This window comes from Vanacampus margaritifer, chromosome 6 (genome assembly GCF_051991255.1).
Source record: "Vanacampus margaritifer isolate UIUO_Vmar chromosome 6, RoL_Vmar_1.0, whole genome shotgun sequence".
NCBI classification, from domain to species: Eukaryota; Metazoa; Chordata; class Actinopteri; order Syngnathiformes; family Syngnathidae; genus Vanacampus; species Vanacampus margaritifer.
Window position 1 is genome coordinate 3,997,800 of NC_135437.1, and position 27,026 is coordinate 4,024,825.

At 42.5% G+C, this 27,026-nt stretch overlaps 1 protein-coding gene across 1 annotated transcript; it reads right to left on the minus strand.

Annotated features, from left to right (window-relative positions):
- ccnd2a (cyclin D2, a) lies at positions 1-27,026 on the minus strand. The gene is made up of 5 exons (XM_077568597.1): positions 26,525-27,026; positions 25,057-25,272; positions 20,996-21,155; positions 12,395-12,543; positions 1-3,578 (listed from the first exon to the last, which is right to left on the minus strand). Exons 1-5 carry the CDS (start codon positions 26,717-26,719, stop codon positions 3,405-3,407), a joined length of 894 nt encoding a protein of 297 aa, XP_077424723.1. The 5' UTR covers positions 26,720-27,026; the 3' UTR covers positions 1-3,404.

Here is a 27,026-nt window from a genome sequence, read left to right on the forward strand (position 1 = left end):
TGGTGTCACACCCTTTAAAGCAGAAGTTTATTGAACAGAGGTTGTGCAACAGACATTTGAGGTACATGATATGGGTTCTAGTGAGGAGGGGGCAAGTCCAAGGGAAATGTGCTCCATTCAAACTTCCAGATATCACAATATTTATGGGTCAAAATGACAGGTGGATTTCACAAACACACGCAAAGTGAACGCACATGATCTCAGACCAAAATACGTCGTTCCCACATTGGGAATCCACATTCAGGGTGATTGTGACTGAATAAAGCAACAAGTGTACTTTGGCCATCATAGGAACATGTCAGATGTAGCACCAACATGAGCAAAACATGCGAGAACACCCCCGGAAATGTTCCGACTGCCCCCTCCAGTATTTCCTAGTGGAAGCCGAACAGCGGCACGTCCACAAAATGCTGATTTGTTGGTTGCTATTCGATTCCAGGCTCCCTAACTGCAGAGGTATTGATGATGGATTGGTTTGTATGTATGTATGCTTTATTTTGTATGTAGACAGTAATCCTGAGGTATAGGACATATACCACTGATGCAGAATGTGACTGAAGAAAAAGAGCAAAAATAGATTGAAAAAGGGGGTAAAGGAGACATGCTATCTAAGCAAACTGTACAAAAGAACATTTCCAGTCGAATACTCATTTCATGTTCTTCTATCACCTTCTACTTCGTTTTTCTCAATTTATCTCTTAAGCAGTAAAATAATTATATTATAATACAAATGTTTATAAAATAGCAGCACACTCAAGTGACACATCACAACTCTGTAATGTTATTTTGTATAAATGAAACAAATTCATAGCTTTTAGCAGCGCAAAAAGACAACAATAACTCAATAAAAATATTGACTTTTTTTTTCTTGATGTCTTCACACCTCCTCTGTCCTCTTCACTTTGGAATACAGTATCTCTAAATCTTAGAAGGAAAAAAAAACCCTTTTGTGGGTCTGGTCACCCCATAAAATATATCAAACACAAATTGAAAGTGTGGTCTCAATATATAACACACGCAACAACAATTGCAGGAAAGACATTACGTTTGGGTGAGAGCTTACATCCGGCAGAGGCAAAATCAAGGAGGGCAATGACCGAAAACGGGAAGCTTTGGCAAATCAAATTGCCAAATTTCAAACAAAACAAAACAAAGACATTCCCACATTTTCTTCAGTCTGACAACCGGCGATGTCGTCGATGAAAAAACAAAGAAAAGTCCAAAAAAAGAACAACTCTCTGCCTGATGGATTATTCGAAGCAGCAAAGCTCAAAGAGGACTGAATGACACACAAAATGGCCTCACACAATGTTGTCCAACATTTTCTGCAATTTCAAGCCAGCACCATAGAAAGTGAACAGCCACTAAAACACACATCACTTGTGGTGGTTTGGAAAGGAAAACAAAACAAAACAAAAATAACTCATTGGCCTCTGTAGAACATGTGCAAATATTGGATGTTACGACCACCCGAGCGCCGCCGCCCTGTGTGACATGACTGTGGCTGTGATGCAGATAAATAGAAAGAAATATTCAAGTACAAAAAAAAATCTTGACAGTGTAAAGGAGAGCCACAGATGAGGAAACTGTGTGTCTTGGCCTTTGTATTTGTTCCAATCCTTGGAACTGGACATGCAGGCTTCCTTGGATCAAGTTGGTCTTTGCCTGAATCGGAATGTTCGTTTCGATTGGAATGTCCCGTTTGATGTGACTCTTACTTGACATAGGGGGTGATTGGGAAACCAGCCCTACTAAGTAAACCAAAGAAAAGGCTAAAAATAAGAGGAAAATAATGGGAAAGAGCCACCCACCCACCTCCAAATCGCCACCAATTCATTTTGACGTCTCTCCTGGGGAGCATGTTCTCAAAGTGCTTTGCCATTGAAATCAATATGGAGCCCACGTGGGACTCCACATGCATTGACAATATCTTGTACTCCTCCAAGCAACAACAACAACAAAAAGGAAATACATCCTCACATGATCTGGCAGCCTTAGTTCCTCATTTGGCATCCATGTAAATGGAAACCATACATTTTTCAATTCGACTCAATTATCTGTGTTATAGTTCACCTCCATAAAGAGAATTTTAATTCCACCCGCTCGTTCTGCTCTCAAACCTCGATTGGGTGTTTCTAGTCATCATTCAGCCACTGGCTGTACATCAGCAGCATGCCGCCGCGGCACCACACTCCCTCACTATTCCGTTCATCCATCAAAACCACCGTTTCCCGTTCTTTCCGCACCCTGTCGCCTCCCTTCTAACAAACGCAGGAGAAACCCCGTCCTCCTGTCGTGGAGGCACGGTCCTCTCCGCCCTTCGAATGTGCTCCGAAACGCTTCGTCTTGGAGAGTTGTGCACTCGGAAACCTCCTCAAGGAGACGCAACATTGTAACACCATGTGACAATATGTGGTCACAAACAGCACGGCAGTAATAAAAGAAAGGTGAGGCTGAGGCTATTAAAGACTTTCCAAAGACGCTGCGAGTGAAGTGAAGGTTCGTTCACTCGCACACACTCCGTCTCATTCATAGTCCATGCAGCAGTTTATTGCTGGCCAACAACAGACGGAGATACACTGCGAATGAATGAAGGCAGTGACATAGCATAGATGCCCTGTTATACTGATAGACAAAGTACGTATGTATGTATTGAACCTCAGCCTGCTCCATCGTCTTCTAACATTGTAAGTGCCTCGCGCCGTAGAATGTCGACTGCTAATTTGGAGACAGGATCCCATTCAGACGGCACACACACACGCACGCTGAATCCACTCATTGACTCACACATGCAAGCAGCCTGACAAAGGAGCTTATTGATCTCGACTACTCAAAATATGTCAAATAATATTATTACCACTAATAATAATTACTACGACGACTAATAATGATGATTCAAACGATCCTGTCTCAGCCCTGGATTTGGGACCCACCAACATTACGCATACTGTTCTCAAAGCTTCCTCTCCATATCTCACTAATGGTCAGACGATAACATGACAAAATCGACAGCGAGGAAAATCAACTAAGCTCGCACTTTGATCCCATGTATGCAACTTTCTGCCAACCAGCTATGGTTACAATATAACTTAATGATCATTCTATACAATCAAAGGCAGAATGCAAATATGATTGGTTTCCCTTCTGTGTATCCAAGGCACCACAGAGCATAATCATGCCCCAAATCTGTCGCTTTAGATAAAAATAAAAAATAAACCGAGATTTCGTGGGCAGGCGGTTTTCTTGAAGAACAGAAAAATCTACAAAAAACTAGCAAGCATTGTTCTTTTTCTTTTAAAGGGCTTGTGTTTTTAGCATTTTGTTTTTTTGTTCTTTTTTTTCTGCTTTTACAAAAGTTTTTTTTCATGATTCGTATTTTTTGTTGTTGTAAATCCTCTGGTGGTTCACAAGTTGATGTCACGGACGTCTGTCGGGGTGGAGGACTGATCCAGCTCGTCCAGGCCTTTACTGCTCGGGCCTCTCTGGCTCTGCTGCTGTTGCTGCTGCTGCTTGCGACCCTCACGCAGGCTGCTCTCCAACACACGCTCGATCTGCTCCTGGCACTCTTTCAGAACATCCTGCAATGTCACAAGACAGACACACCAACATTAAGAATGCTGTTGACTAGGGATGTTCTATTGCCGATAACACTTTTTTTTACGAGTACTATGGTAAACCCTTGAGTACCAGTACCAAGTGTCGATACCACTTGTGCTTTTGATACATAAAATATTCAAAAGACAAAAACAACAATGAGAGATATATATTTTTAGGATATATATATATATATATATATATATATATATATATATATATATATATATATATATATATATATATCCTAAAATAATTAGTGTTCCTTAAAATTGCATGAAATTAACAGCAATTTTCAATTCTTCTCATTTGTAGTTCCTAATTGGAAAATGGCCATAAGAGGGCAGCTGATATTGGTATCGGTCACTCTTGTGAGTGCCGATACCATGAAATAAGGCATGGTATTGGCCTTATACGATACCTGGCATCGCTATTCGCCCATCCATCCCTACTGTTGAGCAAACCCTAGAAGTGGGAACCACATTATTCTGTTTAAAACTGAAAATTGTTGCAACCTTTTTTCCCTAATCAATCAAATCCATCAAAATACAGTATCTGTCAGAAACCATCTAACGATCACTTATTGATCTGATTTACAAGTTGCTGAGCATGAGCTAGCAAGTCTGGCTGCTCAAAAACAAGGGATGGTCAAGTGGTGGCCCACAGGCCGCACGCAAATTTGTCCTCGATTAATTTTGGAAAAAATGTATAAATACATTTTTTACAGTAGCAGATCAGTTTAAAGTTGTAATCACAGTGTTCACCACTAGATGGCAGACATTGCTCAAGAGCACTTTCAACGTCAAGACTGTAGGCTACGTCATCAAAGAGCGAGCAGATCCTGGCCTGTAGCCAGGGAAAAATTAGGTCAAGAAAATGGTGTATTTGAGGTAAAATAGGAAGCAGAAAATATGGGCACTCTATTTAAAAACAAACCAGCCATAAAAGTTTTCAACCCAAGTCACCACTACAACCCTCGGCTTCATCCCGTCAGCCCTTTTTCTTTTCGGGTATAATTGTATGTGAAAAATGATTGTTGTAAATTGTCTCTATGATTGTCCGAAAGGAAAAATTAACAAGAAAAACAAAAACAACATGTCTTAAATTGTAAAAATTGTATTATTATTTTTTTTATACTTCTGATATGGACGTGTGCCGTCCTATGTTGTCTCCCGGTAGCTCTGCCAAAAAATTGTGTCCCTGCTTTAAAGGGTCAAAAAGGCTCAATGGTAAACGAGTGGAGGAGATCCACGCTCAAAGTAGACTAGAAACCAAAGATTTAGCAATCCAAACTGGACCACTTGGTGCATATGAGGTATTGTGCCAGTGTTGCTTAGGGAGAAAATCGCCCTCCACAACTATCTTTGTGAATGACAAATTTCAGGGGGGTGGGGCTGGATGCCAGACGTTTTAAATGATCACGGACTTCCCAGCAACTCCCACTAGCATCAAGGCCGAGGGGCCTACGGGACGCAGATCCAAGCACATTACGTCAGCCCACCGGGGTTGTTCGCCCAACAGCGATGCACATGTGCACACCTGCACACCTGCACACCTGCGCCTGCCGTTCCCGACCAGACGCCCAACCATGCCGCCAGTTCCTCGGCCATTCCCAAGCGCTGAGAAAACAGAGGCAGCCTTGACAACCACGTCTGAAAACACAGGTAGTACCAAAGCTATGTTAATGGCATCCACCTCCTGTGGGAGCACAAAGGTGGTGGCGTTTTAACGAGAGCCAGTCCTTGTGCCTGCCTGCCTGCCTGCGGGGGATCCACGGGAGAGCCAGCCAGCTCGGCTTTCACCATCAAAGGCGCTCTGGCAATGTGAGAATCCACCTGGGAGAGGAGCCTCTCAACAGCACTGAGCCCTCATATCCGTCTGTGATGGCTGGCCCACGGTGGGGACGGGCGGGGCGGCCGACTGTGGTGGTGCCGACTGTTGAATAGATTGTTAGCAGAATAATCTCACAGATGTTTTATTGGTGGTGCAGCGGGAACATTTGTTCACAATTGAGTGTGCTAATGGAGAACACTACCTTTGAGCTGAGTGATACTGTAACACGAAAAAAAGTTCCTTGGCTCAAAGTGCCAATAAGCTGCAGCTTATTTAAACCCGGAGAGCCAGTGTTTTATTTTCAGAAGAAACACGACATAACTCAGAACAGAATTGCGCCCTTCAGGAGCAACACATGGCTCACTGACAAGAGGTCAAGGTCAAACAGCAATACAGATTACAGGCTAAAACATGCATGAGACAAGTTTCCAAAATGTAGTCCTGTCTATTTGTGCCTATTGAGTTTTTTCCCCCTTCAGATTTAGTTCCAGCTTGAAGTAATTGCCACCACTAAATCTTATTTTGTCACACTGGTGGTTAGAATCCGGGAATATGGATTTGATCTTGACTGGGTCAGATATGAAGGAAACCCAATTGGGGGCCATCCTCTAACACAGAGGTGGGCAATCTCGGTCCTCGAGGGCCGGAGTCCTGCAGGTTTTGGAGGTTTCTCACTTTCAACACAAGCTGATTCCAATCAACATGATCGTTATCAGGCTTATGCAGAGCTTGCTTATGAGCTGATCATATATCAGCTGTGTTGGAGAAGGGCAACATGCAAAACCTGCAGGACGCCGGCCCTCGATGCCCACCTCTGCTCTAACACACCCAGTGCACCCACCCACCAACATGAGCCCCAACAGTTATAAAATTTCAATTCCTGTGAGAACCCTCAGCAAAGCTCCAAACATGTACAGCAACTGCCTGCGTTTTACCGCAAGAATGCACGCCTTCACTTCTAATAAGACACTCTCACAGACTCTGAAGCCTTTTCAGCGGCAACTCTAACCACTTGCCAAGCCGTATAGGCTTTATTTGAGAACGTTTTATGACCTCAGCGTGTGACTACTGGAAACATTGGTAGCATTTTCAGGGAAGATCGAGGTGCTTGCATAGCAAAGACCAACAGCGAACCTCATCCCTGAAGACAGAGCGCTTAAGTGAGGCATCTTGTGTCAGAGGTGGCAAATCCAGGTCCAGAAAGTAAAAACCCTGCCACAGTTTGGCTTTTGCCCCAGATGCTAGTTAGCTCCCTATAGCTAGCTCTAGCTAGCTAGCTAGCACCAGGGGCTAAAGCCAAACTGTGGCAGGGTTTTTACTTTCTGGAACTGGATTTGACACCTCTGCTTGTGGTGCTGCCTCAAACCGGAAAGCACATGAATCCTCGCACCTCCAGCATTCGCCATATTTCAGCAATCGATCTGCGTGACAAGGCAAGCACATTATTCCTGGGCGGCCTTTGTGACACGAGCGGCAGGGGGAAGTCGCGCAGACAGACTAAACCAAAAGGAAGAAAAGTGTGAAGCCATGGAATGCGTTTCAAGTGCCGACTGCACCACACAGGGCTCGATGGTCAGCGCTGGAGAGCGCACACACAACAGTCGACGCACTTATCTCTTCCAGAAAGAGGCTGACAGTGGAAATCCTAACTATAGAAAATGCCATCATTCTTTTTTCTGTGGCCCAAAACTGTTGTTGATCTTCCAAAATAAACGCGTTTTGCTTGCTGTATCCACGGCCGTTCTGCAACTCATATCACATGATCTCAAACTACAGTTTAAAGGCTACAAAGTTCTAAGAAGACAAGAAAAGTAGAAAACAGGAGGAAGAGAGGAAATAGTCATTAAGAGAAGATGGAGAAGCTGACGCTAATTGTTAATGTGAACTGCAGAGTCAGGAAAGACCAAGTGCTTCGGTGTATAGTAGACCTTTCAAAGACATCTGTTCAGAAGCACTTCAGGGCTGCGAGCCAGCAGCTATCAACAGAAAATTTGAATTACAGTACAATTAGTGCGTATAAAATAAACACGATGGGTACATTAGCAATTTAGCACGCGCTTGAACAGTGGAACATGCTAACAGCTGACATCAGCATGACCAAAAGCTGGAGGTCAAAAGTACATTAAATATTTTTAATATCAGCAATGTAATTTGTTTTTACGCACCGTTTTGCACCACAGAGTTCTGAGTTTAACTCTTTGACTGCCAAAAACGTTAAATGACGTTTAGTAAAAACCTACGGAGGGCCGCCAAGGACGTTAAAAGACATTCTCCAATTTTTTTTATTATTTTTTGGGAAACGGGTGGAGAAAAGCCTTGGCCAGCTGTGGTGAAAGTTTCAAGCAGATCTAGTTAGCCTAATGACTATTTTTGGCCCCTAGATGGCAGCAATGACTCTCTTTTGACAAGATTGGGTAGGCGTCAGTAGAAGACGTGAGGCGGAGCTGGAGGGGACAATGGCTGGGGAAGGGAAGAGAACATGGCGACCGGTTGCAAGCAGCTCACGCTCGAGCAATTTTTTTCAAAGACGAAAAGCATCGACCAACGCTAAAGAGCACATTGATGACGACGATGATCATCATCGATGATGATGATGGTGACTCCGAGGTTGGAAGCGTTGACGCGGCAGTAGAAGACGTGAGGCGGAGCTAGATGGCTGAGGAAGCGAACAATGGCGACCGGTTGCAAGCAGCTCACACTTGGGAATTTTTTTCAAAGACGAAAGGCATCGACCAACGCTAAAGAGCACATTGATGATGACGATGATCATCATCGATGGTGACTCCGAGGTTGACGCCGAAATTGGAAGCGCTGACGCGGCGGCTATGATGACGTCATAAAGGTTCACGGGCTAGCGATGCTAACACCGGAAAACGCGGAGCACAACCGAGCACGCTCAGGCGGACGTTCAATCAGACGACGAAGAGTACCCCGAGTCCAATGCATATTCATCGGAGGAGTGGGTACAGTCTGCTACTTGCTATTCCCCGGAAAAAAAGGCCGTCAAGAAAGTGTAACGTCTGCACGCGAAACGGACAATCGAAGAGAAACGTATCTGTTGTGCAAATCCTGCTCCGTCTCCTTGCACGCAGGGCAGTGTTACAAAAAGAAAAACTGTATTTGAAACATCCACATAATTGTAAATAGTACCACAGTTGCACACATTTGTAAATAGTTTGTGAAATTGTTTTGTCAAATTGTTACACTGTTGAATGGAAATAAACGTATTTTGCAATCTAAAAACACTTTTTCATTGTTGATGGTGGTGTATTACAGAAGTAAAGCACTATTTAGGGGTTTGTGGCATCATTCATGGACAAAAAGAAGTGTAGAATTCACTAGAGTGCATGAAATAACATCGTTTCACAAAAAGCTCTTTTTCTCCGCTTTTTGTTTCAAAACAGAGCATTTCGGTGAAACTAACCATTTTCTATTGTTGATTACTGAAGAACGGAATAAGGTAGAAACAAACTTTTTTTTTCTGATGAAAGATGAGAGTCCAATCTTTCATTTGGTAGTATGTGTGTGTTTCCATAGTCCAAACACAACATTTTCTGTGGCCCTTGAAAGATCAGTCAAAATGCTTAAATCGGCTGGCACTGGCAACATCCCGTTTCTGAAAACGTCTGGCAGTCAAAGAGTTAATAACACTTCTCAAAAATGTTTTTTTTTTTAAATCAGCTCAGCGCTTGCACACTTATTGAATCTTTTGATGGCGACATTTTGACACCAGAATGCATTATTTGTTTGACCTTACAGCTTTTACTGTATCTCTATTTTGATACATCGCTATCATCTATCCTTCACAGGGATCACAGTTGGGAACACCAGGTGTGTGTGTGCACATGACGTGACACACATTTTTCCGGCAGTCCAAGGTGGTGACTGGGCCTTGTCACATTTCCATTGGAAAAGCGCAGCTTGCGTATAGCGCAGATGGCAGCAGGGTGCCAGGAGGGGGCGGCCTAGGTCATGATGTCGTTGGCAACAGCGGCAGCATTGGCAAAACTTTCCCCTCACACTTGGCATGGCTCTTGAGCTAGCGCTAGCGATACCTTCTTACTGGCCAAATACAAATACAGAAAGTTACTGTATGTGTCCGGAGTTTGGTTCAAACCTCCAACATGGTGACTGCAGTCGAAATTGTCATCATGGTAACGATTTGGTGTGTCACAGGTTCTACTTATGCTAAAAATCTCTCTGACCGTGTCAATGACTGCATCGAAATGCTTTCAAAGAAAATAAGCAACAAATTAGTGTACATTCCCATTTTAAAGCTGTCTCCCTACCGGTGGTCTGATACAAGTCCATGAGTAATTTTACAAACCAAAACATAGCCAATCTGTTTACTTTTGGCTGGCTCCTAAGCAGTTTATACTTAAGTCCCTCATATATATGTTGAGTTAGGAAAGGTGCCCTTGGCCTCGCCTCCAGCCTGCATTGCAAAGCACGGCTTGTCTGGATCCAGGAATGTGGGGAGTTGATCAGAGAGCCACAGAGCGGCTTCATTCCCTCAAGTCCCGAAGCGTGCAGTCTAAACACACTGAGGTCCTGTGCTGCTATTTGTTTTTCCTCAGCCGGCCGGCCGGTGAGCGGGACTTCACACAGCATACGCCAGAGGGAGCCATGCCTTCCAGCCGCGACACTTCAAGAAGCAAAAGGAAGAGGCGGGAGAGGCTCAATTGTCACCATGCAGGCCTGATGGTCCACCTCAGCCTCCTCCTCCTTTGACGCCTTTTGGGCCGGGATTTAACAAACTGCGGTTGGGGGCGACAGCTATCTGCCCCCTGTGTAGTGAGCACACACCAATTCTTGTTCCAACTAAGTCAACAAGTGCAAATCAAACACCAGGATTCTTCAAGCCCTTCATTTGATTGGCACATCTCCGCCATCTTGAACTCACTAACACAAGGTGAACGGGTCAATTTCGTAACACGGACCTCCACCAAGTCCAAACAAGATGGATTTTTCCTTCCAATGTTGCATTTCATTAGTGGCAAACGAGCTAAAGCACGTTGAGACTTGAGACAGTCGCATGATAAATGCCAGGTACCACGCATGGTCCCGCCGCTGTTTGGACTCGTCTTACCCACCACAGTAACATTCCCAGGATTGTTTACATGAAGAGGCCCTAGTCAGACGAAAACCTGACACTTGCTAACTAGTCAATGTTCTGACAAACATTCTGGAAACAAATGTTCTCCTTCTGCTATTAAATGTTGTAGCGTGACGAACAAAGACGAGTGATGTAGGAGTTCTCTTGAGTAGTCACTGCTACTGATACCAAGCAGGCAAACCACAAGTACTTTTGATACATAAAATTCCCCCCCAAAAAACAATGACAGATCATTTTAACTCTTTCAGTGCCACTGACGTCTAAAGATGTCAAGTAAAAACCTACGGAGCACTGCCAATGACGTCAAAAGACGTCATCCAATTTTTATTTTTATCTTTATTTTTGAAACGGGTGGGGGGAAGCCTTCCGGAGATGTGCTGAAAATTTTAACCAGGTTTTTTTAGCCTAATGACTATTTTTGGCCCCTAGAGGGCAGCGATGACTGGCTTTTGACAAGATCGGGTGGGCGTCAGTAGAGGCGGAGCTAGAGCGTCGAGCAGGAGATCAGAATGGAAAACAAAGAAAAATGGCGACCGGTTTGCGAGGAGCTCACGCCCGAGCGGTTTTATTTCAAAGACAAAAGCATCGCCCAAAAAGAGCACATTGATGACGACGATGATCATCATCGATGATGATGAAGGTGAATCCGAGCTTGACGGCGAAATTGGAACCGCTGACGCGGCGGCTATGACGGCGTCGTAAACGCGGAGCACAATCGAGCACGCACAGGCGGAACGTTCGATCGGACGACGGAAAGTGCCTCGAGTCCAATGCATATTCATCGGAGAAGTGTGTACAGTCTGCTACTTGCTATTTATTCCCTGGAAAAAAGGCCGTCAAGGAAGTGTAACGTTTGCACGTTGCACAATGTGAAAGTGAAAGTAAACTGCTGTGCTAGTCCTGGCGTCTCTTGCACGCAGGAGAGCGTTACAAAAAGAAAAACTGTATTTGAAACATCCACATAATTGTAAGTAGTACCACAGTTGCACACATTTGTAAATAGTTTGCGAAATTGTTTTGTCAAATTGTTACACTGTTGAATGGAAATAAACGTATTTTGCAATCAAAAAACACTTTTTCATTGTTGGTGAAAGCGTTTTACAGAAGTAAAGCACTATTTAGGTGTTTGTGGCATCATTCATGGACAAAAAGAAGTGTACAATTCACTAGTGCATGAAATAAGCCGTTTTTCTCCGCTTTTTGTTTCAAAACAGAGAATTTCGGTGAAAGTAACCATTTTCTATTGTTGATTACTGAAGAACGGAATAAGGTAGAAACAAACTTTTTTTTCTGTTGAAAGATGAGAGTCCAATCTTTCATTTGGTAGTATATGTGTTTCCATAGTCCAAACACAACATTTTCTGTGGACCTTGAAAGATCAGTCAAAATGCTTAAATCGGCTGGCACTGGGAACAACCCGTTTCTGAAAACGTCTGGCAGTGAAAGAGTTAAAGAAAGACCTATACATCCCAAGATTTTTTTATTCTTCTGATTTCTAATTTCTAGTTCCTGATCCTAAAATGGCCACAAGAGGGCGGTACTGGTGATACTTGTATTGGTACTCGCCAATCTTTAACAAAGCCGCTACATAGTCAATTGCCATGGCTATGAAAATATGTCCGATTCCAAATATGATGCAGTGCAGTTGTACACTACTGCAAACTACAGTACAAGAATGAACATATTGCTTAATTCCTTCCTGAGAATCATCTTTGTAGATACACAATGTATTTATATCATGCTGTATGTAAGTGTGTGCTAATGGTGTTAGCTGGTCCGATCCAACCTTTTCCAAGCACACGCGCCAAAGACAAAATGGGACTAAAATGAGTTTTGCAAACAAAAACTCACCACTTCTGTGTTTGTGATTTTGGCCAGCAGGTCTGTCAGACTGTCCCCCCACTGGGATTGGTTCACAGAGTCCAGCTGTAAACCACAGATTGCCGCCCCCACACTTCCTGTGGCAATCATGGATGGAGGATACATGGCAAATCTGAAATCTGATGAAGAGGGAAAAAGTTAATTGATTAAATGTGGGAGAGATGAGGCCATTTTTTGTGATACTCATACCATTCCTTCAATAATTTGGGTACCTCAAATAAAAAAAAGAAGAAGACATTTACAGTATACAATATACTGTACTATATATGTCAAGGAAGCTGAAAATATACTCATTATGTAAGACGCTGCTAACGCAATGGCGAACTTCAAAATAAAAGCTTCCCAAATAATGAAATGACGGCAATGCAACCATAGTAGGCTTTTATTTGGAAGTTGGCACACGTGATGGCGTGACAGCGTGTTTGACTTCACTTTTTCAGATACATTTGACATTTGGGCTTGCCTATCACTGTTTTTATTGGCACAAGTCTCCAGTATTAGTGGGTGTGTATAAACATTGACATCTCGTATGAGACACATCGAATTTATACTTCAAATGGATTTGCTTTTACCACACTGCCTAGTTTGGAAATAAGGATTTATATTAAAATTTTCATTTTTTAGTAACTTTACTTGAAATCTTAGACCCTGAACCACATATTCAATGGGCATTTAAAGGTTTAAAAGGGAAGTAAGTCTAATTACAGCATTGAGATTAACATTGTGTTTGTAGAATACAAATTAAGCAGAAAAATCCACCCTTTTTTATCCATCACATGTGGCGGCCATTTTGTGACTTGCTGCCGACTGAAAACTGTGATGTCATTGACAGCAAGTGGCACAATGGCCATCGCATGAGAAACGGGGTTGATTTTGCTACTTAATTAATTCGTATTCCACAAACACAATATTAATCATTTTTGGGTTTACTTCCCTTTCAAGCATTTAAATGGCCTTTAATGGAGGGTCCGGGATTTCAAGTAAAGTTACGAAAAAAATAATTTTTTTAACATTGTTACTTTAAATCAGGAATTACATGAGTATTTACCATAGGATTACATATTTATCTGGTGTTGTTTCATAATTTCAGATTCTAATTAATATGTTCCTCAAAGTACGTACATGAGAGAAACAATACTGTATGATTTGGTAATCCAACAGCCAGTTGCTAAATAATCCTTCTATTGCGCACAGCCTGAACGCAGCGCTCACTAATGACCAGCAGCCTGGATAATGAGGGTTCGCTTGGCTTGTAAAGGAGCTGAAAAGCAGAACCCCCCCCCTTCCCCCAGGCCAACCCCTTTTCTTCCATCTCCTGAGTAAATCGTGTGCTCGCTCAAAAAGCCCCATAGCGCTTGGAAAGGGAGGAATAAAGAGGCTCAGTGCCTGTGCCAATGCTCACTGCTGTAGGTCCTTTTTCCACGTGTGGTCACAGGCGCGCGTCTCAAAGACCAATAACCTTGTTAGCTCCCCTCACTGTCATTCATAATGCAAATGAGACAGCTTGTGAACGGGCCAGAAGCCCGAGAAGGCAAGGCGTGGGGGAGGGGGGCACAGAGGAGAGAGAATCAGCATCTCTCTGGACGTCTTGCTCAACTTCTACCTTTCTTTCTGGAGAGCGCACTCGGGGTGGGGGCCAAATGACACGCATGCCCCGCCCGGGCTTTGGTCGGCCCTCCTATCTTTTAGCATATTAATAGAGTGGCGGGCCGGCCGGCCATAGGGAAGGCGGAAGAGTGCCACTCCATTGTCCGGAGTCATCACCTCATTTCAGCCCATTGAGAGACGCGGGGGTGGGGCGGGGGGGTCAGCAGCAAAAGGAAGATGAAGACGGAGGGCCGGACAGCGTGGTGACTACGGGTTCAAACGTTTGACATCTCTGCAGCGTCCGGACCCCTCGTGAGGTTTTGCGGGAAGAAAAGAGTTGCCCTCTGGTGACCCTCACCTCCACTCCTCCCCCCACAAGCACGTCTCTGTTTCTGGGAGGGGGCAGGGGCAGGCTGCGCATTAACATATCGCCATATTCAATTGCAAAGCAAACGGCATGCCGCGGACGGCCGTGAAGGAGATTTTTCTTCCTTCGGCTGGAATCAAAGAGGTGGGCCCTTTGATAGCTGCAAAGCCAAAGCCCCTCGCTGCCTTTTGAACATGCGCAGCCGGACGCTTTCTCATGCTGTTGACAAATAAATGAACTTATTATACACCCCTGTGTTGGCGGCCGGGCCTCTGCCAAGAGGCCGATTTATTAAAGGCCACCTCCAGCCAAGAGGAAAGTGTGCACAAAAGACCCTCGGCATTACATCACTGCTGTAATAGTACAACTTTCTCCAGGGGGTGAAAAGAGAGACATACACGGACTGACACGCGGTGTAATATCAGCGGCACAGATGCATTTTGTGACGGATTTTGCGCACAACACAGCAGGCACGTGTGTATTTTCGGCGCCGCTCATTGAGATTCTCATGGAGGATCACGGAGCCGAGTGGGGACGCGCGCCTCCGATGGAAAGCAGCGGCCACCTCATCTGGCGTGCCTCTCGGCGCCTTCAATGGCCCTTTCTCTTGCTGTCTGCAACTCGGTCCTCTCTGGCCTCTGGTCACATAGCGTCTGCTGCCCTACATGGCACACGCCTTCCTGGCGGGTGGCTGCCATGTATGCGCTCTCAACTTGTAAATTCATTTACACTGCAGAGTTGAACGCCAGCCATAAAAACTGGCAGAAAATCACATACTCTCCTCTCCAACTCCCTCCTGTTTTTCCAAGGCAATCAATTAAGGTCCTGTTTGGGACGGATGTCGTGCCTGCCTGTTGACCATGTTTAGTAAAGGTGAAGATTAAACATTATTTTAGGATTGCTAAGTCACTATTACCACTAATGTGCCATCATTCAAAAAAATGAAAATGTCACATACAGACAATAATGTAATATAATGGGGTAGTTCACAGCAATGCACCTAGGGAAATACATTACACTAGAGCTACCAAAATTTACTGATTAATCAACAACTAATCAATTATCAAATTTCACCCTCTGAACAGTAATTATTGTCCGATTTCTATCATTCTTCATAAAAGCAGACTTTATTATTGTTATTTGCAAGCATTTGTTTTTACTTTGGAAAACAATGACCGAACCAGTGACTGAATCAGTCACTCTCAGGTGATATTGCTTAAATATTTTATTTAATCAATCATTAATTAATCAACCATTATTTAAAGAATACTAAATAAAGGGAAGATACAAGTCGATAGGCGCTGTCGCAGTTAAAAAAGTCAGGGCATGATGGATCATGCATGATGTAGAAAAATGTTTAACATTAACATTTTAAACTCTGCAATGCAACGTTAATGTAAAATAAAATTGTATCTAATTATTTGATTAATTGATGGAATAACCAATATAATAATTGACTCTAAAAATACGATGCAACAAAGGTTTTGAACCAGAAAATCATTTGATTGATTTAAAAAAACAGTAATTGGTATAAAAAAAAGTTTTGTAATATATCAATATAAATATCAATCTCCAGTATAAAAATAAATGTTATCCAATTACTTGATTAATTAATGGAATAATCAATATAAGAATCGTTTCAAAAAATATCGTGGAACAAAAACCGCTTTGAACCGGAAAAATGTAGTTTGATATAGAGGATGCAAGTGCATCAAACCAAACTGAATCGAATCATTCCACTTTGAAATACATAGAGAAACGTATTAAATTGTCTATTTCTTTGAGAGATATATCCTGGAAGGACATGATGCTTTTACAGTACCGTAGTTTTCAAATGTATGCAAAAAGACAACAAAACCGTCATCACATCAAACCCTCTCCAACTGAACCGTGCCATTCGCAATCCCACTAGGTCGAAACGAATCGAGTCTTTCCACTTTCAAATTAAACCGTCCTTGAATTGTTTCCTACCTAGAGTATCGAAAACTGTCTCGAATAAGCTTTGCGTTCAACGAAACAGACTCACATTTCACACTTGGTAAATTCATCATCAGTATCACCCAAGTTCAACATGCAGACAAAAGAGGATGTTAGATTTTCAAAGACAGGAATGTAGCAGTATCCAGAGAGAAATTCTCTTTGCGCTTCTGCTGTGAGTCAGTTGGCCGCAAGCTTTTCAGTGGGCTGCTGCTGCTGAACTCAGGACATGCCACTGTGTGATTCACTTACTGTGTCACACTTTTGGGTGCAGGCAACTTCCTGCTTCATCCGTTGCCAATGTGGCGCCACCGGACATGATCCCATATATCAGGGCTGTGCGGATAATTTGTCGGAAGTGGTGGCTAATTTGTTCAGGCTCTGACGCATCCAGCGCAGAGGTTTTTTTTTTGGTGTTTTTTTTTTTACGATAACAAACAGCAGTAAAGGTGGTTTAATTGACCACATGTGAGATGAATCATTCATTTGGGGAACGATGTGATGAGCGTCTCCATGGTGACGCCATCCTGGTCCAGTGAGATTGGCATGAAAAGGGACATGAATCACTGAAAAATATTTGCACCGTTGCATGGAAATTGAAATGGCATATTTACCCACAGTTTTACCATCTACAAGGCACCCATGGACATGGTTTTGAAATTTAAAAATAAACCAAAACTTGATTTTATCTGGTTATGCCGATACAGCCAGCACCTTTGTGTGAAGTTGACCAGCTATGCTCATCCACCATGAGTGTAAGTACATATACTAGGGGTGTGAATCTCTCCACAAAAGACAATTTGATATGGTTTTCGTGCAAAACGAAACAAGGATGGTTCGATTTGAAAACGGAACGATTCAAGCCCTTTTTGTTTTTAATTCAATGCAGTTCAATCCAATATCGATTAATATACATATATTTATGGAACATCGATTCTTAAATATCAAGGAAGGACATGATAAAAACTTCACAAACACTACACTCCAAATTAAATTATGCAAAAGCAGAAGCCTATTCATTTTTGTTCATGAAAGTGTTATGCAAACATTAACATCAGCAAGGATGAGATGAAAATATTATTTTTACAATTGTAAATATAAATGAAAAGGTTTCTGAATTGTCCTAAAATAAATTCAGGAAAATACTTAAAAAATCCTGTGAACAATAAAGAAAGAAATTAAAATGTTATTTTTTCATTAATGTATGGGAAAGACACATTGAAATAATCAATTTATTGTTTTATGCATCAATATGGGGCTATGAAAAGGAAAATAGATTCGATATGGATAAAAGATTTTTTTTTAAACCCAGCCCTTCTCGTCAGTACTGTGAAAGTGCTTTTTCCTTCAAAGCTATACAGTCAAACGATTCAATTCGGTTAGATGCACTCTCATTTTATTTGTTCCACCTCTAATATATACAGTATTTATGTGTGTGTGTATATATATATGTGTATATATGTGCATATACATATATATATATATATATATATACGTGTATATATATATATATATACGTGTATATATATTAGAGGTGGAACAAATAAAATGAGAGTGCATCTAACTGAATTGAATATATATATATATATATACATATCCTGCTGGTGAAATGGACTTTAAACACGAGGGGGAAAGGAAAAGGGTGTCTTCTACCTAGTGAATCATTACTTTTCCTCTGTAGAACTAACAAGTTAATGATCAAGTAACTTGACAGTTCAAAGCCACTTCCGAGGCCTTCTTTCCATTGGAGAAAAAGAAAAGAAAAAAGAAAACATGGAATGCCATTCATAACTTGAAGAGCGTGTACTCTGCTACTTGAACCCCTTGCTGATCTCCATCCCGACAAGCAGCACAATAGATTCTCATCCAGGTGTTGCGTTTTGGTATGACCACCTAAAGCACGCATGCCATGACAGTAAATGCTATTAAAAAAAACAGGGCCTAATCCCTGCCAATATGGCCTGAAAACGAAGCAGACAGTTTGGGGTGCATCTGTCTGCCCCGTGCACCCCGTCCGTCTATTCTGCCACTTTAGGCCAATTGAATAAGAATAGGCGAGGAAGCTGCGGCGTGCGTGTGTAGGAACGGAGGTTGATAATCTCCCTTAATGAGCTTGTTTGCGGGCTATTATCCGGCCGGCGGGCTGCCTGAGGGAACGGCCGACGTTTCCTATCAAGTGGCCCCGCCGCGCCGAACCTCACACGGCTCTGCATATGAAACGTAAGGGCCCGGTCTTTTGTCTGGCCTCTCGCAGTCTTGAGCTGAGCCCCTCTACCATTTGCATAGTCCTCAATGGACCAGCCAGTGTTATTAATTAATACAGAGCCAGCCTACGCCACCTGACAAAAACCCGCCGAGTGGCCTGAACGGAACTGTTTCATCAAAAGCGAGGAGCTATTAGGAGGGAGAGGCCTTCTTCTCCACTTCTTGTTCTGTTGAAAACATAGCGCTGCGGTTTGATGCCCGTTTTCTTTTCGCGGCAACGGGAAGGCCACGCACAAGTGACCTGTTGTCAACTGTCTTGCAAATGTAAATCCCCCTGAGAGCTCGAGAAGATTCGCAGCAGATAAGGCAAGATTTACGTCTGGGAACGGCGAGCAAAACGGGTTTCCAATTCCCAGATATCGTCAGCGCGTCCAATTGTTGACTCACTCGCACTCTTCTCTTTCTGCGTCTTGCGCTCGTTGCTTCGTGTTTGCAGAGCGCGTGCATAAATAAATGGTCTGTTGCTAATCCGCCACTATCTGCCGAAAGGCTCTCTCGGAAGACGCAATGTCAGGAGGACTGGCCTCGTAAATTCACTTCCACTCCCTCAATGTGGCCATTACGGACAAAGTGCATGCTGAGACTTTCACAATGTTGCCTTGAGAAGAGCTACTATCGCTGACATACTGTCATGACACAGGAATCTTCACAACACACACAGAGTCAGATGGCTATCCTTTTTGCTCACCACTATCATTCACCATTAACACTCACATTTCTTTATTATAGATTTTACACAAAACAAAAACAATATTGTATTTTTGCCAGTTTCCTCAATGGGCAAATCTCATTAATTTTCATTAATTCCTTAAGGACCAAACCAGTAACTCAATCATGATTAATTTATGTTTGTGGACTGTCAAGTTGAATAATGTTCTGTTTTTGAAAAAAGGAATGAAAATTTCAACTTTTTTTTCCTGATTCATTTATTAGGGATGGACTGATATATCGATTGGCGCCAATATTTGGCATTTTGACAAAAATCGGTAACGGCTACTTTAAAAAAATCTGACGGCTGATAGAAGACTGTGTAACTATTTATTTACATTTTTAGTTAACTTTATAAGAGATGCTGCTGACCCTGAGAACTTCCTACACCATTTGGTTTTGTGTGAAAATCAAACAAAGATACGTGTATTGCCCCTGTTCGTGCGTGCCTTAGTTTCAAGCACTGTTTATGTTTTGCACAGTTTGACCACTGGGGGGCAGTGTGTGTCTGCGCTTGTAGATACACTCTCGTAGTTACATAGAGTAGAAGAAGCAATTTATAATCATGAATGGCAGTCGATGCGAGTGTTTTTTTTGTTGTTGTAGGAAGAGTATATATATATATGCCTATAAGTATTGTTGGGATGCTTGTCTGTGTATATTCCTGCGGTGTTTTTGTGGGAATAGCTGTTCTTTGAGTGATGAAAGTGCCGCAAAGAGCGTGCTAATTAGCATTAGCGGGTTGACGTTTTTCACTGTGCATTAGCCTCGTGCTAACTGCGTTCGGGAGATAAGCTAAGTGAAATGTGTTTTGCATTTGAGTGCTTACTATGTCTAATTCTCTTTTTGTGTGTCTAGTTATCCTCAATTGGGGTTTAATAAACAGCTTGAAACCAGCATCACAGGACTTCTTTTTGAGAGACTGTTCGCTATCTGCCGAACTGTGCTGAAAGGTTAATGTTTAAATTATTTTGTGAAGAAAAAAAATACCCTGAGAACTGAATTATTTCTTAGAATTTTAAAACAAAGATGCCCGTTGTCTTAAGATTTTAAGAAATAAAAAAATAAATAAAAAGTCAATATTTGCAAATCTGAAAAGTTGTTCAATAAACATTTACTAAAAAAGAATATCGGCTCCAAATAACGATTAATTGGTGTTGTCCTTGACTAATAATAATGGGTATTGACCCTGAAAACCCCCCACATTGGTCTATTTCTCTCATTGATTAATCAGATAAATTCAGGATAGGCGAGTACCAATATTATTATAGTATTGGTATCGGACCTTTACTTCAAGGTATCTCAGCTGCCTTCTTGTGGCCATTTTACAATCAGGAACTAGAAATCAGAAATGAGAAGAATAGGAAATTGCTATTAATTTAATACAATTTAAAGGAAAAACTTTATATTGGGATATCCTGCAAGAGTATGCCCATCGTATTGATGTGTTTTACTGTTCACCTAAATGGCTGAAAAGTGCACTGGCGAATATGGCTCTCAATACAGTCAAGATGGATGGGATATGAAAAAACAAGCACTTAAATGCAATATAGCGGGGGTGGGGGTGGGGGGGTGATGATTAAGCGCAATCAAGTGGGGAAACGCTGCATCAACGATGATGTAGTTGGCTATCTATGAGCAAGCATCTGCACTTGGTGGTGGCCTACCTGTGGCACAGAGGGCGATGAAAGTCTGGACATGTTTGCGAATGAGAGTCAGTTTATCCTCCGGCAGCGGCAGCCTCCTCACTATGTGCTCGATGAAGTCGTTGGGCGTCACGGCTGCCAGGTTCCACTTCAACTTGCCCAACACCACCAGTTCCCATTCCTGAGGTCAAGGACACATCGTAACGGATGATGAGGACACAAAAAGAAAATCAAATGCTGAGGAGACGTTTTCACGTATCGCAGGAACATTATGCTAGTTTCCCCAGCAGGTCCAATTTGGGTTTTCACATTATGTAATTCTCTTTCTTACAAAGCGGTGATGCAATTGCAAAAACCTTTTGGAACATTTTAATTATAGTCTCATCTGACTTTCTTTTTCGCAATAATATTCTTAATTCGCCTCCACTCGTCTCAACGCGGTATTCTGATTCATATAAACTTGGTGGAATGCGAGTTAAGCAGCAAATTTTTTTTGTTTTTATCCATCTCAGAGGCGGACATTTGCCACAGTCGACTGGAAATGACGTCACAGTTGTTCAGGTAATGACCAATCACGGCTCACCTGTTTTCTGAAGCTGAGTTGTGATTAGTTGTTACCTGAGGAACTGCAGCCAGGTTTACACAAAGCCATGTATTCCAATTAGAATGAATCCAAATGACCAAACGGAATGAAAATGCTCCATAGAAACACCTCAATTGGAACAGGCTGAATCCGGATTTACGGATTTACAGGGGTGGTTATTCCTTTTGCCAATCCCAATGAGCGTCATGTGAACAATTTAATTGGAATAGCCAGGCATGTGTCATGACGTCATCATGTACGCACTTTAAAATGGCGGCAGCATACCAAGAGCTCTTCAGCGACGGGAGAACTGTTTTAAAGCACTTGGAACTTGTTTTTATCAAGGTATACTAGAATAAAAGTGTGAAAACTGTCACAGCTACTGTGCTAAATAACTCTGTCTTGATAAGTCAGGTGATGTTTACACCGCGTCCCACGGCTTATCTGATTAATTTATTGGAGCATGTAAATGCCAGATGGAAATGGATCAGGTTACATTTTATGTAATGACAAAAAAGTCTTGTGATGTCATTTTCTGTCGACCGCAAGTGACAAAATGGCCGCCCTCTGAGATGGATAAAGGCAATGGATTTTGCTGCTTAACTCATCTACCACAAACCCAATATTCATCACAATGTCAAGTTTAGACTAGTGGGTGCTGAATAGAACATTTTATTGTAAACTAAATTGTTTGGGTTGACTTCCTTTTTAACACTTGGCTGCCATTCAAACATCCGTGTGAGCATGACTTGTGAATTCTGCCTAGCAACAAGTGGCCCAATCAGAGCAATCCGAGTAAGTCTATCTTTCCTAGAATTACATTTGAAAAAGTTTTATAAATGACTACTTTTGATGAAAACAATCAAATAGATACTGTAACTGCACAGTATTTTTGCCTTCCTAAACTCACCAATTGTTTTCATAAAAAAATAAAATAAAATAAAAACTCATCTATGTTTTGTTTTTGTTTTTTTGGTCTAGCCTGACACATAAGCAGTGTCACCAGCTCAGGTGACCTCCCAACTGTGTGCTCCCTCCCTGCTCGTCTGTCTGGCATCTGGGACTTTCCGAAAGAGGCCCAGCAGAGGTTCGGCTGTGTGGGAGCGCAGGGGAAGAATCCGCATTGAATCTGAATTCAGACCTTGAAAGGAATGTAAATGGTTTCCTCCCACATAAACCATTAAAAGTCATTTGGATGATCCGCCATTGTCCAGTTCCAAACAGGCCGACAATTCATATGCGTAAATGCCTCATCATCACTCAAGACGTATGCTGTGGCACTACATTGAGCATGTGATGGGCCATGACACTAGGTGTGGTGTTCTCCCGTCTTTGGGTATATTGTTACTTTCACTTCCGAGAGCAGGAGGTGATTAACTGAAGGGTTGGTGACTAATTTAGGAAAACATTTAGTGGTTTGATTCCGGACTACTGCCTTGTGACTGCGACCATGGATGCCGCTCATTTTCTCCTTCGGAGAGACCCCATGGCCTCGATCATGAGATCATCCAACATGGCTGCTGCTGACCCTTTGTATGTTTATTTGTTTGTTTGCTTTTTCAACTGACCATGTCAGACATGTGATGTTTTTAAATTATGTCAAAAATGGCAGCTTGATGCAATAAGATGATTTTCATACATTTAAAAGCCCCAAAATCAGCAGTGTTAATTCAACACCTACAGTTAAAATGAACATTTCAAGAGTGTCTATACCCTAAAATGGAGTTAAAACAATCCTGATGATAGTTGAAATTTTACACTAGTTAACATTGGTCAGTGTCGATTTTACACGGCACCAGTGTGTAGCGTTAAAATATTGCACCACCTCTTTTTTAACCCTCAAGACAAGTTGCTTTCATTAATACTAGAAATGTCCATATTGACTAATGAATGTGTTAAAATGGAAGTCAACCATAAACATTTCTTGACAATAATATTTTATATATGTGACTTCACTGAATAAAAACAGTTGGATTTTGCTGCTTAACTCATATTCCACTAACACAATATTAACCAGAATACCATATTTAGACTAGTGGGGCTGCATAGAACATTTTATTGTAAACCCCCCCCAAAGGTTTTCGGGTTGACGTCCCCTTTAAATTAACATGGCCAAAGTTGGAAAAACAAACTTTCACACTCCATTGTTGCCGTGATTGAAAATTATTTCATGGGCCCAAACTCTTTTTGTTTCACTGTCAGCGTTTCCCAGTCATAAGCGAGGAGGAGGAAAATGGCACTGACTTATCTCTGTCAAATTGGAGATGTGCAGGTGCCACTGCAGAGATTAATTACGTCTCTGCAGAGTTAATCTAACACTTAGGCAATCAACTCTGTATAATAACGCCTAGACTATACACCGTTAAACTGAAATGACACTTCAGGAGTTATAATCAACTCCCAAAAATTCAACCTTGGAATTTTAACACTACAATTTGTGATGCTTATTCCACAAGTGTATCTGTGACAAATAAAAGCTTGCAACATAGCAGAGCTGAATGCTGAGTGGCAGGTCGGCCCCCACTTCCTTCTGCTACTGCCTTCCTCTGGTCACACCTTCTTTCTAACATTGCGGTTCAATTTACAAGAAATTCTTACCAAAGATGAGGACCACAAAAAAAGAAGAAAAAAAAGAAGAAGAAGCAGCGATCACATGCACTGAGCAGCTGATCTCTGTTTCCTGTATGTGCTTGACAGCCAAAATGCTGCCTTATACAGAAACACTGAGAGGACGCATCAGGAAACAAACAGCAGAGGGCCTCAAAAGTTACAAGTCAGGCATGCTGCTTGATGGAGAGCACCTCTTTCACGTGCTGACCATATAGGTACGAGAATGGAAATGAGAGCCGCCTGCCGCTTCATCTGACTTATAAAATGAGGCCTCTTTCACAACAGGGGTGGGATTGCCCGTTGTTTACCGAGGAATGTTTATGTAGCGCTGCAGGCCTTTGTTATCTGATGTGAGACTGTGCCTAAGTAATTGCTTTGCGCAGGTGAAGGCAGCCACTCGCAAACAAACAATCGTTCTACCGGACCTATGCACGAGCGCAACAGCCATCATGCACAATCCAACGAGAGTGACATAACATGGCATCGTGCGTGCGCGTCGGCGGTTTATTTTTGGATGAAGGCTGAACTGTAAAAGGCAAACTTGGATTTCTCTGTGTCTCTCTCCCACTCTGACAGGAACAGAGTCAGAAGTTTGGCTGCCATTCAAGATGACCTCGTTGCTCTGCACATTCAAATATTTGCCGCTAGATGGCGATGGAGACCATTAGACAGACTTTAAAGCCCAGCCAGAGGGCTGTGTGCAGTAAAGAGCCCCGTGGAACCATTCACGTGTGTGGCTCTTGCGTTTCATTAAAACACAGACTCAATTGCACCCTGGACACAAAAAAAAAGAAGACTTTTTTTGGGTGGTGGTGGGGCGGGGGTATAATTGAAAATACAAATAAATGGGGGGTGGATTAAATGTTGATAACATTTGAAGGTTGCTTACCAGCAGCTCTTGTGGTCTGATGGAGTTATCTGTGTAGATACAAAGCTTCTCTGCAGTTAATGGACGAGTCTCTTTCAATTTGGATGCAAGAAACATGCAAACTGCTCCCAGCAGCTGCAGGTTACACTTTTTGGTGGGGACCACTGCTAAAAATCGGTCTAAGTAGTTCATGGCCAGGGGAAAAACTTCTTCCTCGCACTTCTGCTCCTCACAAACCTAAACATAGAGAGAGCGAGAGAGATAGAGGCACTACAATAAATACAATATACAGCGACGTTCAGTAACATCTACTTTTATTCCCAAGCACTTGAAAAGCATAAATAAGGTTTCAATAACACAAAAAAAGGCACATACAAATGCGATGACACTCCAAAGTTGGTGACCAGCCAAGAATTTGCGCTCGGTCCTGATCTGTTGCGACATCACATTTAATCGAAGTGATGATTCCACAAAGCACGAATTAGGTGTGAAACACGTCCATACAGTCACATTCCTGCAGTTCATTCACTAAGAAATGAATTCAAGTCACAATCGAGCCGAGCCAGAAAACACCCCGCTTGTAGCGCAGCACGCGGAAACACTTTTTTTCTTCCTTCGTCATGTTTTTCAAAAAATATTTAAAAATACAAATAAATTGTCCGGATGCATTTCTTTTGCACCATAATAAACTGCAACGCCTTACACATCATACCCGACTATTCTTATCCAAATTGTCCGAGGATGAATATGAATAAAATGTCAAAATAAAAAGCAAGTCGCAAGAGGCTGGGGTGGCGTGCGTCACCAAGAGCCGATATATTCATTTGAAAAATTAATTAAAAATATCCAGTAGGTCGGAACTTCATCATATTTACATGAAAATAAAGCGGAGAGCCTCTGCTATGTTTGGAGTTCGTTGTTAGCGAGAAATACATACATTTTGATCGACTTTTGAACATAATTCCTGCGTGAGGCATTGCGAAGGGGGGGTAGCAAAGGCGCATAAGGCCGTCGCCCTTCCTCCATTTCAAACAGATACCCCAAAAGTTTGCAGCGTTAAAACAAATCAGTTCTCCCATCGGGGGACAAATAAGCTTGCTCTGCGCCAAAGCTGATGTATTTTAAGTACTGTTATTGCTTTTATGACATTGTAAAGTCCTCTTAAAAAGCACAAGCGCTCCTGTAAAAAAAAAAAAAAAAACAACATGGCGAATCGACTAGCGCGGTGCTCAGCGAGTGCATACGTGTGCATGGAAATAGTCTGACTATCTTGAATAAAATCATTAAAAAATATTCGAAACAACCGCCACACACAGCAGAAGACACCCGGGAGGCAAACAATTGCAATCGTTATGTATGGAAGGCGAAAGCAGTGGAAAGACGAGCGACGCGAGCGGACTTTAAAATGCTGAAAAGCTCATCAAAAGCAAACATTTGCCTAAAAATGCACAAAAGTAGCCACAAGACAAGCTTTGTGTGGCGTTTCTACCTCCAACATCCAAGTGGCGACCATCCTCCTCATAAAGGGCTGAATGTCTCTCTGCACCCCTTTAAAATACGAATATTGAGGTAGAAACCTCTCCTCTATGGTCAACAAGCTCTGGAGGACTCGGTCATCACAAAGGAGGTTGGGATCGGGACGAGCCCGTATATTGGTGTCCATTTCCAGGCAGAGCAGCTCCATGGCGTTTGGCTTTACAAGTCACAATAACAACAACAACAAAAAGACAAAAAAAGAAGAAGAAGAAGCAGGATCACTGTATGCGAAGTGTGTCGGAGAGCAAAAACACACCGCGGTGGAAGGGAAAGTGTCGAGGAGGCATAAAAAAGAGAGGCGAGACTGCAGGGGCTCCTCGACGTCGTCCTGCCTCTCGTTGTGGAGAACTTTTCCTGTGTGTCGCCTCAGTGCGCCTCGACTTGCGTCAGGCGAATTTCAAGGCTGCGCTGCGGGCGTGCGCAACTGACGCAATTCACTTCATTAACTCTGAGCA

Coding starts and splice junctions, on each gene's coding strand:
- ccnd2a (XM_077568597.1), bottom strand. CDS start 26,719: ATGGAGCTGCTCTGCCTGGAAATGGACACCAATATACGGGCTCGTCCC. Junction 21,156..25,056: donor TCAGACCACAAGAGCTGCTG/GTAAGCAACCTT, acceptor CCTTGACCTCAG/GAATGGGAACTGGTGGTGTT. Junction 12,544..20,995: donor CATCGCCCTCTGTGCCACAG/GTAGGCCACCAC, acceptor CCTCTTCATCAG/ATTTCAGATTTGCCATGTAT.